At 47.0% G+C, this 15,283-nt stretch overlaps 1 protein-coding gene across 1 annotated transcript in view; it reads left to right on the plus strand.

The window, feature by feature from the left end:
* Positions 1-4,526: 4,526 nt before the first annotated feature.
* HNRNPLL (heterogeneous nuclear ribonucleoprotein L like) overlaps positions 4,527-15,283 on the plus strand; it is a 40,046-nt gene continuing 29,289 nt past the window's right edge. Inside the window, exons 1-2 of the mRNA XM_074989190.1 lie at positions 4,527-4,805; positions 13,997-14,115. Of these exons, the coding sequence (XP_074845291.1) occupies positions 4,617-4,805; positions 13,997-14,115 (308 nt within the window). The 5' untranslated portion in view covers positions 4,527-4,616. The remainder of the gene's footprint in view (positions 4,806-13,996; positions 14,116-15,283) is intronic.

Below are 15,283 nucleotides of genomic sequence, written 5' to 3' on the forward strand. Positions count from 1 at the left end.
AACACCCAGGGGTGAGAAGCTGCTTTTGTAAGGGGCAAGCCTCTCCCAATCTCTGTTTAATCCTTGGTTGATGGAGTCAGATTTGCAAATAAATTGCAGTTCAGAGATTTCTCTCTCGATCTGATTTTCGAATTTCCACTGGACACTCAGTAACAGATTTAAAAGTAGCAGTCCTAAAACAAAGAAATTTCAAAAATCAAATGGAGACAGTCCTGGCACCACAGAGTGTAAGGTGTCATTGAATGTAAGTCACAACAAACTAGCATAAAAAAAACCAAATTAAAAATAGAGCAGGAAAGACAAGGTTAATGGTAGTATACTGTCACTACAAAGTTAATGCGTTAGGTATTCTCAAATTACACCTCCTCCTGTTAGCCTAGCGGAAGTGAGAGCAACCACTCTGCAAAGCAACATGCAGGAAGCACAGAGTAGATGCATCCATATGTATTTGTGCGACAGCAGCACTGAAGTTTCAACCCTCTATTCCCTGACAGGCCAGATAATTTAAAGTAGCACCTACCCTGAGCTAGAGATTTTTGCATGTGGTTGGCAGTCTGGTTAGAAGCAACACTCAAGTAGCTAACACAGCAACACACTCAATGACAGCAGCTACATACCTAGTTTGATTTGACTATTGGTTTCAACTCATTCAGAGTTTGGATTGGGTTGTTTTTGATCCAATCTCTGAGCAAATATTGTTTGTAACATTATGTCATTGAACTTATATGCATGCTGATAAGTGACAAGTATCAGAGGGGGAGCCATGTTAGTCTATCCAGAAAAAAAGACTAAACTATTTTTTGGAACAAAAGCTTGTGTGGGCAAAGACCAATTCTGTCAGATGATGTCACTGATAAGTAAGTAATTTTTATTTCCTCTCCTTCTGGCGTGCAATGAACTAAAAACTATATCTCCTCTTCACAAATACTATTATGTAATAAAAAAATCCTTGAAAATTGGTAAGATTATTTTGGAAAACTTTAGCACCTTTTGGCTTTCCTTCTCATACAAGGAAACAAATCTGATCATTAAAAATTACAGTATACATGCTGTCCAACAATATACCTGATTAATACATATTTGCCTGTAACATCTTCTGAATCATATATTACACATCTTGAGTGCAAATACATGGAATATATTTTCACTACTTTTTTTCTTCAAAAGTAAGAATCACAAACAAAAAGCGTTATTGTTCCAAGCTCTGACTTACAGAGGTTAACAATAAGGCAGAAGTACAGGTTGTAAGGGGATCAGTGTTACAGCTTGAGAGTGAGAAAAAAAATCTTGAAAACCTTATTTGGAATACAGTCTTCCCCTGCCTTACGAGTGTAATTCATTCCTGAAAAACCCCTCTTTGGGCGAATTCTCATAAGTTGAAAATATAATTACCATTAATTTCAATGGGGAAAAATTGTATGCATTCCCGAGCCCCAAAATGTACACCCATTTATGCTAAAACAACACCAAATCCCATTAAATCTGGTGCAAGGGGGCAGGCAGGGCAGAGCAGGGCACAGGGAGGCAGCCCAGCCTGAGCACAGCTTAGGTTAAGTGGGGAGGGGGCGCTGCCAGGGGCTGGCCACGTGGGGAGCTAGGCAGGCACAGGGGGCCCCTGGCTGGAGAGGGGCGATGCCTCTCTCGCGCAGGGCTGCACAGCGGAGAGGCCCCACTGGCGGCAGCAGAGGGCGAGCCAGGCACTAAATGGGAGGGAGCACCACAGACGGCGAGTGGCGCCCAAGGCACTGCTGCACAGGGCAGGTGGCGGCAGCCCCCTAGCTGCCTGGGGGGTGAGCAACAGCAGCGGGGCTGGGATGGGCTGTGCACCCAGCATCCACGTCTCGCAGAGCAGCGTGATCTACTGCCGGGACTCGGACAAGTCTACCTCCCCGCACCAGACTGCCGCCCTCTCACAGGGCGCCACCGCCCCCCCTGCACCGCCTCTTTGTCAAGACCAACGCAGCCAACTCCATCCCCTCGGTGCTCGCCTGCCAGAGCCGCCAGTCTCCAAATCGGTCCTCGTAAATGTGAAGAAATGCCTCATAAGCTGAAGTAGGGGTATTAAATGAAACTCCTCATAACTCGAACGGGCGTATCTCGGGTATGAGTGTATGTAAACACAGCATCAAGCAGTGTAGTTGGATTTGTCACCTAATGATGCTCCTTCAATACTTAAGCTACCCAGAAGTATTTCCTGTTAGCAGTCTCTTAAACAGTAACCACAAAGAGCTTGGTCAGACAATCATTCATGCTCACAAGAAAATTTATAAAGAAAGAAACACAGCCTAGTCTACATTACAGAGTTATGTCAGCTTAAGACCCCTTATTCTGACCAAAAGCTCTACGCACCTAAACTGAAACATCCCTTCTGCTAACGTAAGTTGCCCACCACAGTGACTAAATAACTCCACCTCCAGGAAAGCAAGCAGTCCTGTAGAACCTTAAGAGACTAAGAAATGTATTACGTCATGAACTTATGTGGGTAAAACCTATTTCTTCACATGAAAATGGAGAGGAAAAACAGAATCCAGGATCTATATAGCACGTGCTGGAGGTGAGAGGGAACTGTCTCTCATTCCTGTGAATATCTAAGGTGGGGAAATCAGTATTTTATATAAATTTGATATTCGCAGGAATAAGACACATCCTATTTTATTTGCTTCATTAACTGGTCATACAAGTGATAGGTAACCCCCCTACACACGTTATATAAATGCTGGATTTTGGTTTTCCTCTTCATTTTCATATGGAGTAGATTTTACATACAAAAGCTCATGCTCTACAAAATGTGTTAGTCTCTAAGGCTATTTCTACACAGCAAAGTTATTCCAAAATAACAGCAGTTATTTTGAAATACTTTGCTGTCATCTACATTACATATACGCTATTTCAAAATAAATTCAAAATAGCAGTTGTGTTATTTTGAATTTGGTAAGCCTCATTGCAGGAGCAATAGCATCTATTTTGAAATAGTTATTTCTAAATAGTTGCTGGCAAGATGCAAGATAGCATTTATTTCAAAATAAGCCCTATATCCTGTGGATGCGTCTACGCTGCCTCCCTTTTGGAAGGAATATGTAAATACAGTAAATTGAAAATGCAAATGAGGCACCGATATGAATATTCAGTGCCTCATTTACATAATGACAGGCACTCACTCAGTCCAAGGTGCTGCTTTTGAAATGTAAAATAGCTGTGCAGATGGGGCTCCTTTGAAACTTATACCGTATTTGCTGTATTTATTTGTATTTGCTTTCACTATACTGTACTTACAGAAAACATAACTAAAATTTACCTATGGTTAACATGTCACTTATCTGAGAGTTCCAGATAATAGAATGACATTTATTAAAGAGTTTATAACACCCTTCCTCCTCTTAGACCCTTCTCCCGGAATTCTCCTGGGAAAGGGAGCATGCAAACAACCAGTATGGGAGAAGTATCGTTACCTGCATTCAGCTTCTGGAGGGGTAATGACGTTAGCCTGTTTCAGCAACACACAAGGAGGACGCCTTTGGCACCTGCGTGGCTAACCATTTTATTTGGGAATAAACTGTGAGCGGCTGAAGCCCACTTAATCCAACTTGCACCAGCTTAAAATAGGACATTTTGGGAGGCTGCCCACTGCCGCCCTGGCCGAGGGCTCACTGCTGGCAGTGGGGCCTCTGTCAGCCCCCTGGCTCGTGACTGGGGACGGCGATGGGGAGGCTGGATTCTGGGGACTGGGGCGCACGGGTAGGGGGACGAACGCGGAGCAAGGGCCCCTCCTCGGGAAGGTCAGTTTCTTCCCCGAGAGAGGAAGAGAAGCGCGGGGGCGGCGTCCTACCAGCCACCCGGAGACACGCACAGACAGCGGGCTCTGCACTGCTCACCACACGCGGCCCACCCGCCGATCCAGGATGGGCCTCCAGAGAGGCCCCCGGAGGCTCGGCCCGCCCATGGCAGGCGGGCGGGTACGGAGCGGCGGGAGGGGCCGCTTGGCTCTCCCCTCACCAGACGAGCGCCGGGGCAAAGCCCCGCCCGCGCGCTCGCCTGCGGGACTGCCGCGGGGGCGCCGAGCCCGGCAGCCAGGCTGCCGCGGGGGGCAGGGCGTTGGCGCCCGGTTCGCCGGCAGAGGGCAGCCGCGGGCGGGGGAGAGCGGCAGCCGTGCAGCGCAGGCCGGCCCTCCGCTACTCCTCCGCGCCTCGCGCCTCACGCCGGGCCGGGCCCCTCTCAGCCGAGGGCCGGCCGGGAGCGAGCGCCCTCAGAGCGGCTGCGGGGTTCGCCCAGCCCGGGCGCCAGGGGCAGACGGGCGGCACGCGCGCCCCGCTCCCGCCGCCGCAGCCAGGCGCGTGCCCGCGCGCGACTCCGGCCACTCCCTCCAGCCTTCCGAAACCGCACTCGCCAGACCTCTAAGAACTAGGGGAGGGGCTGCCGCGGAGCGCGCGACGGGCTTGCCGCTCGGCCAATCGCAGCGCTCCCTCCCAGTGGCCCGGCCAATCACCGCCAGGGAGGCGTGGCCGTCCTGCCGGTGCCAGAGCAGGAGCGGCGCTGAGCGAGACCGGGCTGCTGTTGCTGCGCGGCCGAGCGGTCCCCCCTCCCCCCATTGTGTGTGCGCTGCCGCCGGCCCCGTCGCCATGTCGTCCCCGTCGTCGTCCGGGGAGCAGTACGAGGAGGAGGAGGACGGCGCCTACGAGAGCCAGGCCAAGCGCCTCAAGCCCAGCGCCGCCGCCGAGGAGGGCGAGATCGAGTACGGCGGCGCCGAGGAGGGCGAGGGCCGCCGGGAGAAGGCGCCGGGCCCGCGCGGCGGGGGCTTCTCGGGCGGGGTGAGAACGGGGCGGGGTTCGCCCTCCGCTGCCGGAGGGGACGGGACGGGACGGGACGGGGAGGGGCGGGCTCGGGGGCCCCGGGAGCGAGAAGGGTGGGGCGGGGCGGGGAGGTCGCAGGGGAGCGGACCTGGGCCCTGCAGGGCAGGAATGTGCTGCCTCTGCTCCCCGCGGGGGCCGGAGGTGCCGGGGGACCTGGGGCACCGCTGCTCACTGCAGGGGGAGGTCTGCGGGGCGGCGGGGGGCTCGGGGCAGGGCTAGGGGAGGTGGTGACCCTCCCTCGGGGTGTGGCAGGGGGGTGGTGGTCCCCCTCCTCCGCCACGCGCGCGCACCTTCCATGTGGCGAGGAAAGGGGAGACGCTGATTTTTCCCACCGTGGGGAAGGGTGATGCTCGGTACCCTCCCGCCGGGCTCTAGTCTCAAAGGTGAAGATCTGGTTTGGTGCTTCATGACCAACTCTGCTGCCATCACAGTCCTTGCGCCTACTCATCGATGGCTCTAGCTGTAAAAGCCGAGAAGGGGAGGGAAGGATTTTTATCCTGTTCTGATACATTTTAACTGGCAAATTTAACAACGTGCACTTAATTTAAAAAAAACACCAACAAACTAAATCCTTCTCCTCCAATGCATATGTTTGAGTGAGTGTGGGGTTCATTATTATTCCATTTTCTCTGGCTCCCGTGTGTGTTGTGTGCACACTTCTAGCTGAATAGTGAAATGGTGTCTTATCCACATGTCTACATTGGGTTTGTTAGTTAACTATTGAAGGCTTGTCTACACTACCTCCCAACCCTGGGGAAAAAATCACCTTTTTTTACGGAGGGAAGAAACCCTAAATCATTCAGACAGCCAAGCAGGATAATTAAAGTTAAGAGGGCTTTTTCCCTTGAAGTAATTGCTTCCACTCTGCAAAAGACATTTGTTGAACCCCCTTTCAAGGTCAAAAATGAAGGTGTGCAAACAAAGCACAGCTACTGGCTGCTCGTCTGAAGGCTCCTTTTGCAATGCTGTGACTGTAAATGAGAGTGCTCTGCGTGAATGCGGTTTTCCAGCATTACATATTTAGCCATTAGAACATTGAAATACGTAAGAGTTAAAAAAAACCTTGCGGTGTAGCCCTAGATTATTAATTTCTGTGAAATTTTCTCTGCTTAAGTTTTCATGGTTGGAAAAAGGGTCAGATGAGATGATCATTAATATCCAGTGGAAAATTTTGAAATTTGAGAAGCTTTTAGATGTCTATTTGTGTTACAGACAAATTTGTTCCCCATCAGAATGGGGATAACTAAGTTTAGTATTGTTACTGTTTGTTGTGGGTGAATGGGTAGAAGTGAGTTGATATAGTGAAAGAACCTCTGCTGTTAGTGCCCCTTCATCCACTCAGTTTTCTGACGGAGGTAACATTAAATCAGTAAAAAAAAAAAACCAAACCCAAAACAAACAGTAGCATTTATACACAATTGAGAATTGACTCTCAATTGCTGTAATTGACTGAGAAAAGCAACCAGATGGCATTTAGATGTAACATGGTAACTTTTGAACACTGCATCAGATAAGTCCAGAATGTTAGTGAATGTTCTAGGGCAGGGATTCTCAACCTATGGGTTGGGACCCAAACATAGGTCACAATTAGATTCGTTTAGGGTTGCCGGCAGCTCCAGAGCTGCATTTGGCTCTTGAAGAAGCTATTTGCAACTCCTTAAGGCTGCCACATCCAGCAGCTCTCTCTATCAACAGAGAAGCATTTATGCATTACAAAGACGGGTTCTCCACCTTTGATATTCCTAGCCATCACAGGCAAGCCACTTAACAGAGTGTTGAAGTTAGTAATTTTTGCGCCCCCCCCCTTGCCTCTCTTTGCCCCTACGTAGCTGATTTGTCAGGGTTTTTTTGTTTGTATCCCCCCACCCCCAGGCTCTGAGTGTGACTCCCCCTCAGCCCCTCCAGCTTCTGAGTGTGAGGTTTAAGCTGGGGCAGTGGGGAGGGGGTGAGGAAGAGAAGTGGTTTGGGGACGAGGGTCTTCCCCTCCCCACAACTCAGATCAGCTAGAATAATAAAATAAACTATAATAAATGTAGTGTTATTATTTTATTGTTATTAATGTATTTTCCCCTTTTCTATAAAACAACTTCTATGAATATATAAACATGAGGGGGTGCAATTTTATATTCTTGCCTCAGGTGCCAAATTTAATTAATTACGGCATGCTCTTGCCTCCCCACCCTTGTTTTTTAATTGCCTTGGGTCACCAAGTCTTCCTGAATTGTCAAAATGGGTCCCCATCTGGAAAGGCTTGGGAACCACTGTGTAGGGGCATCAATGGACAGAATCCATACTGACATTCAAAGCAGGAAAAACCAGAAGTTGGAACTAGGAGTCACATGGTGCCCTGGCATTTGGTTACCACACTCATCAGTTTCACCCACTTATGTAATGGTCTACAAATCAAATAATTGGTTGATGGGAAATGTTAACGCTTTCCAGCATAATGCCCCATCTCTGCTCTGCCCTTTTAGTGCAATTTAAAAATGTTGGTGCTCTTAAAGTTTTCTCTCTTACAGAAAATAGTATGGGGGTAGGAGAATGCTATAGGGCAGTGTTTCCCAGACTTAAAAACATTTGGATGCCCCTTTGAGGACTTTAGCCTTATCAGCATCTCCCAGTGCTTATCTTCTGATTTTTAGTAATTTATTTTTGCCATTTACGCCTTGAAATCATTTTGTGTACCACACTTTGGGACACACTGCTGTAGAGAATGGGACAGCACACAGAGCCCCATGCCATGGGGCCAGTGAAGGACACTGTTGTGGTAGGCATACAGCCCTGGGTGTGTGGCTGAAAGAGGACTGTGCTGTAGGATGCCTTGAGCCTCAGGCCTCATGGAAGAGAGGTTGCAGGGAGTTTCTGAAGCTATGGCTGTGGGAGGGTGGCATGGCTTAGCTTGTGGCAGGCAAAGGAAGAATGCAAGTAGTGTCTGATTAGTGCAGTGTGCTTAGCATACAGAAGCAACACTGTGCAACACTCTAGTGTACAAACAGGAAAAAAATGTTGCTTGCTTTATAAGCTTACTGTATTGTTGAAGGAAAGGAAAATTGATCAAGTGATGAATATTGAAGGGACCCCTCATTGTGGGAAATGCAGAGTTTGATCTATCAAGGACAGGAGGGAAGTGGTTGGAAGAGGATAATCCTGCTCTCTTGGGGCAAGAAAGGGGTCAAAGATAGATGTACGTGGAAGAAGAGAAGAACAAAGAGAGAGAAAAGCTCAGCGTTAAAGTGAGAATACTGAAAGGAAAAATACATGAGGGGTGGGAGTATAAACAGGTGAGACCAAGTGGAAGACAGAACATTTAATAAAACCTAGAGGCCCTGTTGCAGCTCTGCTTGCAAGTGGAAGTTGATGTGGAAGAAAGTTCAAGACAGAAACCTGTTATAATATGGATCTAAAGTGTATGGGCTGGACCTCATGCTGGCCAGGGAACGAGCTCTGTTGGGGGCTAGGCTGAGCCCCACTCTGGCCAGAGAACGGGCTGGCACTGCCACAGTGCGTGCGTGTGGGTGGTTCCACTGGAGGGCAGTGTGTGTGTTGGGAGAGCAGGTTTATTTGAGCAGCGTTAAGTTAAATAGATAGTTGAAAAGTCAGTGGAGAAGAGTATAAGGGACACGTGAGGTGAAGCTGAGGCACAAAGGCTGAGGGGGACAGCCTGGAGGGGGAGGGTTGGGCAGACAGGCAGTCAGCCCAGGGTAGAGAAAGTCTGATCAAAACAGTAGAACTACACCAAGCACACCAGTTGATGCTGTTTCTGGAAATTAAAAGCTGCATTGCTTAATTCTCAAATTCAGGTATATTTGCTGCTGAGTAACGTTGGTAATCCTAATTGATTGAGTTTGCTGGGTTTGGTGCAGAATGAGATTGTCATACCAGAGGCTGAGTGAAACTACAGCAAACCCTCGTTTTAGCAGACTAATGGGGGAAAGGGTGTCCATTGGTGCCAAAAGTCCATTATAGCCAAATGGTTATACTGTATGATGATGCACTGACCTTCCCAGCCCATCACTCGCTCCAGTCTTCTGCCCCTGTCTTTTCTCCCTCCCGCCCCCGCCCCCCATCCTGCCCCATTCTTCCCTTCACACATTTGTCTCCCTCTCCCAACTACCAGGAGAGGAGCTGAATGCCAGCCTGGCTCCTTCCGCTTCCTGCAGCTCTCAGTGCTGCGGCTGCTGGAGCCCCTGGCTCTGAGCCACCCACGCAAAGGAAGAGCGTGGCCATCCTGAGCCTGCCGGCAAGCAGCAGCCTGCAGCACCATGGCTGCTGCTGCTCAGCACCATTACAGGCAATGATGGCCAGGCCCTGACGTGCTCCACGTACACAGGGCTGGGGGAGAAGAGCTCCTGTGCCCTGCCACAGGCCACCCCCTTCTCCCCCACAACAGCTCCTCTGGCCCTGGTGGCCCCACCCGCTTTGGCAGCTCCTCCAGCCCCAGCGGTGACTCTGGTGAGTCTTTGGCATTTATTTGGGGAGTGGGGGCAGGGGGGCTGGCGTACTGTGTCTGTTATATCAGGGTCCATTAAATCCAGGATTTACTGTACTGATGACACCCTAGGAGGCAAAGTAGTTGATGCGTACAGAGGAGCATCTGCGTAAAAGAGAACACTGACATTGATTACAATCTCTACATTAACCTGTATGGTGTTTTCTGATGGAGTCAATCTGTATATGCTATAAATAACCATGGTTTTAATGTTGCTTAGCTGCCTCTGTTGATGTCCATAGGTCAAGATACAGTTACCTCTAGAACGGAGGAAGTGCAATCAGTGGCAATGTCCTGATAAGTTACAGCAAATCTACTATTTACGCTAGTGTAAACCTGCAAGTGATCTAAGCCTCATGGTGCAGAGAAAGCAAAAAAACTACCACAGTCTTTGCCGGTCTGTGCTGGGAGGAAATTCCTTCTTCACCCCAAATATGGTGATTAGATTCTAGGCATGGTTGTCAAGAAACAACAATTAGATACTTGGGAAAGAATTTTCTGTTGTAGCTCAGAGCCCTCATTGTCCAGTGTTTTATCATTGACTGTTGATTATTTTCTACTGGTAGTCGCAGATCAGCTACATGCCATTCCATGAAACTAATTAGGTAGTTTTTATCTCAGTGGTACTCCCTTGGAAGGCTGTTCCAGAACCTCACTTCTCTGATGGCTAGAAAACTTGGCATAATTTCAAGTCTAAGTTTTTTGTTGGTTGGTCTTACTTTAACTGTATCAGTATGGTTCAGGTGTTATTTTGCTTGTGTAGACCAGTCCAGAGTCTCAGTGTCCTTAATTCTTCAGATACACGTTACTTGTAGATCTGTTTTTAAACTATTTCTTATTACAACTTAAACAGCCTTAAAACTAAACACATTAGCATCTCTGGTATTCTTCTCTAGTTTTTTTTTGTGTGTGCTTAACTCCCAAAACAGCAGTTGAGGAAGGGGAGTTTGATTCCTAAGTTGTAGTCTGTAGATCACTTACGGCCCCATGGCTACCTGGTAAATGGGAAATGAGAAGTCAATCTGCTTTTGCCATTGGCCTGTGCCTTGCAGAAAGAGGAAACCGGTGGTACTCTCTGTGGCTGTAGTCGAAAATTTGCTTAACAGCCACCAGGAGAGAGACCAGAACAAAGAAAAAAATAACTAAGGAAAATAGAAACCACAGCATCTTTTTCCTCACCTTTCCACAATCTTTAAATGTTTGCAGCTGAAGACAATTTTCTGTTTAATTTTATAACTATTGCTTTAGATCTCCAAGATACTTCAGGAAATACGTTGTAGTGATTTATGCAAATATGATTGGTGCTCTTCCTCTGCTACGACTCATCTTCAAAGAACACTTGTTGCAGTTTAAAACAATATAATCTGCGAGTGTCTACAAAAATCTGCAACTAATACTAAAATTTTAAACTAACTTATTCGTTGACTAATTTCAGAGTTTGCAGAGGTTGCTTGTAAGGATTTCAGTGTCAAAGCCATTTTCAAATTGTAATTGAAGATGCTGAGGACAGTAATCCTTGCAGTATTACTGACCGCTCAGAATCATTTGTTCAAAGGGAAGAACTGTCTATCAAGAGAAGTTACAAATCTTACTTTCGCAAGAAACTTATGTTCAGTATACTTACTGCACACCTAAGTACAAATAAGTATATATACCACCGTAAACCCACATGTTTTAAACTGCTATCAATTTCTGTGAAATTAAAAGCTTAATAATAAGCAGTAGGAAGGGAAAAGAAGAACTTCTCGAAATATAAAAAAGACAGTCTTAAAGATTATTGCATAAATTAGCTTCTAATTACTTACATCCTGAGGACTCCAAGTCATCTGAACTGTAGTTGGAAGACTGGATGTTTTTGCATGCATAGATTTTCACAAAATGAACTCAGCTAAAATTAGGGCTGTGTGGTAAACCACAGCTCACAGCAGACTGTGATAGCCTTGTGGAGGGCAAATATGTGGGTACTTGGGTTTGAACCTTTTTCCCAGGGTCTGAGGCTGCTCAAGGATCAGCCTGCAGCAGTAGACTAATCCCTCACCTGTGGCTAATCAAACCACGGCCATTCAAGGCCTGTGGAACCCTTCAAAAGGCTTCCATTCGGGAAAGGAGGGAGAAGAAGGAGAAAAGAGAGGGCATTTGAAGGAGAGTGCAATGGGAAGGCTGCTTCAGCAGCGACCTGGAGAAGGTACTTGGGGAAGTGGTCCAGAGAGAAAGCTAGTGTGCCTGGGGCCAAAGGAGACCACCCTTCCAGCAGCTGAGCACAAGGTCCCTGAGCCAGAAGCTGGAACTAGTGGGAGGGGACCGCCCCACACAGCCTGAAGGGGTAGGGGGAGAACCGACGCCCAAGCGGGAGGCTCCCCCACTTTTTACCGTGCCAATGATAAGACTGGAGCAATAGGTTGTCCCCCGCCTCTGGGAAAACAAGAGACAGAGTAGAGGGGATACAGTGAGCCTCTGAGGCGTTACTTTGCCCACCACAAAGTGCAGGACACATGAGGAATTGCCTTTTCCCAGCTGTGTACACATGTGAAGGCCTGCAGCTAACACAGGGCAGACAACACATTAAAAAATAATGTGCATTAATTGCAGGCTTTAAGGAGTGTTAATTGACAGCCATACTTTAAAGTGTACATGTTGCCCTAGTCCCAGTCTGGGTCCCTGCAGTCGCTGGAGTACCGTGGTGGTGGTGCCCTGTGCCCCAGCCAGCTCCCAGTAGCAGAGCTGTGGGGGTTCTCAATGGTGGGGCTTCTGGGTGCCATAGCACCGCTTCCAGCCCCCCACACCATCCCTGCCAGCAGGACTCCTGGTGGGGCTCTGTCTGGGCTGGGCTGGGCTCCCCACTGCAGGGCTCCCCCAGAGCAGGCTGCCAGTGGGGCCCTCTGCCATCAGCAGGGTTCCATTGTGCCAGGCACAGCTGGAGCTCTGTGTTTCGGGTGCTCTCTGATCCAGCACCATCCATTGTCATGCTGGAGCAGGGATGTTGCCAGGCGAGAGACTGCCGAATGAGGGAGTTTCAACCTGTATTGGGAAATAAGGACAAACATATTATTGTTTAATGATGTGATTAATTTTTAATTGCTTGACAGCCCAGTATAAAATATATGGAAAATTTTAGTTTTAAGTGCTGGTTCCCTAAGTGTAGTTTTGAGTGCTGATTTAGCCTTCAGTGGTGTTGTCATGATCACATAAGATGCAGGGCCTGTATTCAATTTATTTTCTTCCTGCTTAGTATGAGAAAATGCTATTGAAACTCTGTTCAAAGGGAAGAACTCTGGAAGTAAAGAGAGGTTACAAATTTTGCTTTTGCAAGAAAATCATGTTCAGTGTAAAAACAAAAAGCAGTCAAGTAGCATTTTAAAGACTAGCAAAATGGTTTATTAGGTGAGCTTTCGTGGGACAGACCCACTTCTTCAGAACATAGCCAGACCAGAACAGACTCAATATTTAAGGCACGGAGAACCAAAAACAGTAAGCAAGGAGGACAAATCAGAAAAAGATAATCAAGGTGAGCAAATCAGAGAGTGGAGGGGTGGGGGGGAGGTCAAGAATTAGGTTGAGCCAAGTATGCAGACAAGCCCCTATAGTGACTCAGAAAGTTCCTATCACGATGTAAACCATGTGTTAATGTGCCGAGTTTGAATATAAAAGCCAGCTCAGATGTTTCTCTTTCCGAAACGGTGCGATAATTGTTAATGTTCAGTGTAGTTACTGCGCACCAATGTACAAATAAGTATATGAACCATTTTAAACCCACATCTGTTTTAAACTTGCAGCCAATTTCCCTGAATTTGCAAGTGCAAAAAAGCTTCAGCAGCTGTTAAAAATGCTTTTGATCCCCTATATATGAGGAAAATGGTTCAGATTGCAGTTCAGGTTGAATCTCTCTCGTCCAGCACCCTTGGAACCTGATCAGTCCCAGATGAGAGAATTTACCAGACCGTGAGAGGTCAATATTGTCTAGCACATGACCAATACTTGCATTGCTTATTGGGCTCTTAGAAGACATTTTGGGGGTAAATTACAGCTAAATAACAGCAGAGAACACTTGAGAGCCAAGACTGGTGATGGTAAGCATACTTTATGGGATCATGGGAAACTTGGCCACGCCCATGATACATGGTCATCTGTCTCACTAAAATCGTGCTGAATTACTGATGTTGCCAGACCAGAGAGTTCCATATTAGAGAGGTTCAACCTGTAATGGATCTTCAGTTCCCTTCTCTCTGTGCATCACCAACCAAAATTGGCTTTAACTGAATTGGAAGAATATAAAAAAAGAAAAAATTGTTCAGCCTTAACATGCTATTTTCCTCTCCTGTTGAGAACAGTGTATCTCACAGCATAAGTCTTTGGTACAGATGGTTCGCTTCCTAATATACATACAGCCTTACTAATGCAGGTGACCAAACTTGGAAACTGGCGTCTTGGTTTACTGATTAATTTTTAAGAGAACCTCAATACCTAATTCAGCAACGTATTTGCTCTGACTCACTTGACTCTTTTTGTTTGTGTGTGAGAAAGAGACTAACTTTTTTAGGTCTTGTGGATAGAGGTGCTTTTGGTGGGGTGGTGGGGAGAAGTGTCATATATTTACTAACACTTGGTTAACGGTATGTTTTAAGTTTGGTATAAACTAAAAGTATTTTTGTGTTTTTGTTAGGATGTGGGTGGAAGTCATCACAAAGTTTCTGTTTCTCCTGTCGTGCACGTCCGGGGACTCTGTGAATCAGTTGTAGAAGCGGATCTTGTGGAAGCTCTTGAAAAATTTGGGACCATATGGTATGTTGATTAGAGAAACCATGTCTCTTGTTGCTAAAGGCAAGTTGGGAGCTTTGGTGGTAAGACTGCTTTGGAGAACAAAGCTAAATTATCTGTTAGACTAGTAATGACATCCCTAATCTCAGTGGCTATTTTTATCAATAATTAAGTCACTAAAACAGGAATACTGAATTTCTTGCAATGTCTCTAACTGGGGAAGTGGTGCTTTCTGTATACAAGATGACTAATCAGATAAAGTCTCATTATTTTACCTTCAACTTTTTGTGTGTGTGGGCAGACTTTCAACAGTTGACTATAAGAATAGTTATGATAGAATAAGACCTCCCAGACGCCCCCAGTTGCGTTACAAAGATGTCTGCAAGAGAGACCTCAGAGAGGTAGACATCGAGCTGGACAACTGGGAAGATCTAGCAGACGACCGCAGCAGATGGAGGCAGGGGTTACACAAGGGCCTTCAGAAGGGCGAGTTGAAGATCAGACAGCTAGCACAGGAGAAGCGAGCGCACAGAAAGCACAATAAGGACTTGCTAGACACCCACTACATCTGCAAGAGATGCAGCAAGGACTGTCACTCTCGTGTGGGTCTTTATAGTCACAACAGACGCTGTAAATGAAGTTCTCAGTTGAAACTTTAAAGGGCGCAATCCATAGTCTATGCAGACTGAAGGATGCCTACTACTATAGGTTTCTCATGCTCTGATGTTGTGTCAAAGCCTTGAGCTATTTTTACACTTTTCACTTGACCATTTGTTTTGAAAGTAAAATCTTTCAGCTAGTCATCAATGTAGCAAAGGTAGTATGTTATTTATATCAGCTAGTTGTGGACATTACAAGTTTTACTTAAACTAATGTTTAACTCTTCTATATATTCTGAACACACTGCTTGTTACTTATCTAACTTGATGATGAATTGTTCAACATTTTTGTACTAACATACTTAATAGATACATGTCTTGGTTTAGGGCAGGGGTCAACAGCCCCCGGCACACATGCCACCCCCAGCATGTGGGCCAATTCAGAGCAGCATGCAGCTGGAGGTCTAGCTCTGCCCTAACTCTCCGATGCAGAATGGGAGGCGTGGGAGTGTCAAGGTTGAGGGCAGAGCCCCTGTCAGATCACAGGACCCAAGCCCCAGTCATGGGGTCTCTGCTGTGGGGGACCCCACCAT

Source organism: Carettochelys insculpta, chromosome 3, assembly GCF_033958435.1.
Source record: "Carettochelys insculpta isolate YL-2023 chromosome 3, ASM3395843v1, whole genome shotgun sequence".
Taxonomy (NCBI): Eukaryota; Metazoa; Chordata; order Testudines; family Carettochelyidae; genus Carettochelys; species Carettochelys insculpta.